Source organism: Penaeus monodon, chromosome 28, assembly GCF_015228065.2.
Source record: "Penaeus monodon isolate SGIC_2016 chromosome 28, NSTDA_Pmon_1, whole genome shotgun sequence".
Lineage (NCBI taxonomy): Eukaryota > Metazoa > Arthropoda > Malacostraca > Decapoda > Penaeidae > Penaeus > Penaeus monodon.
In genome coordinates, this window is record NC_051413.1 from 916,696 (window position 1) to 916,940 (window position 245).

At 60.0% G+C, this 245-nt stretch overlaps 1 protein-coding gene across 1 annotated transcript in view; it reads right to left on the bottom strand.

Annotated features, from left to right (window-relative positions):
* The window catches only part of LOC119591254, a gene marked incomplete in the record, with an annotated part of 3,867 nt that overhangs the window by 2,474 nt on the left and 1,148 nt on the right, over positions 1 to 245 (bottom strand). Inside the window, 1 exon segment of the mRNA XM_037939966.1 lies at positions 39 to 214. Coding sequence (XP_037795894.1) covers positions 39 to 214 — 176 coding nt within the window.

The following is a 245-nucleotide window of genomic DNA, read 5'->3' on the forward strand; positions in this document are numbered from 1 at the left end:
CTTGTTCTCTCCCCTCGATTCTTCCCTCTCTCCCTCACCTGCAAGCCTGGCAGCACCTCCTGTTCTGCGTGACCTCGCATTCTCCGTCCTTGATGCAGAGGAAGGTCTCCCACATCGAACTCTGGACGCTCCTCCTGAAGAAGGCCTTGCAGGAGTCGCAGCAGACGGCGCCGAAGTGCATGCTCTTGGCCACGTCCCCGCACACGCCGCACGTCTGTATTACGAGGGTAGGGGATGAGTGGTTG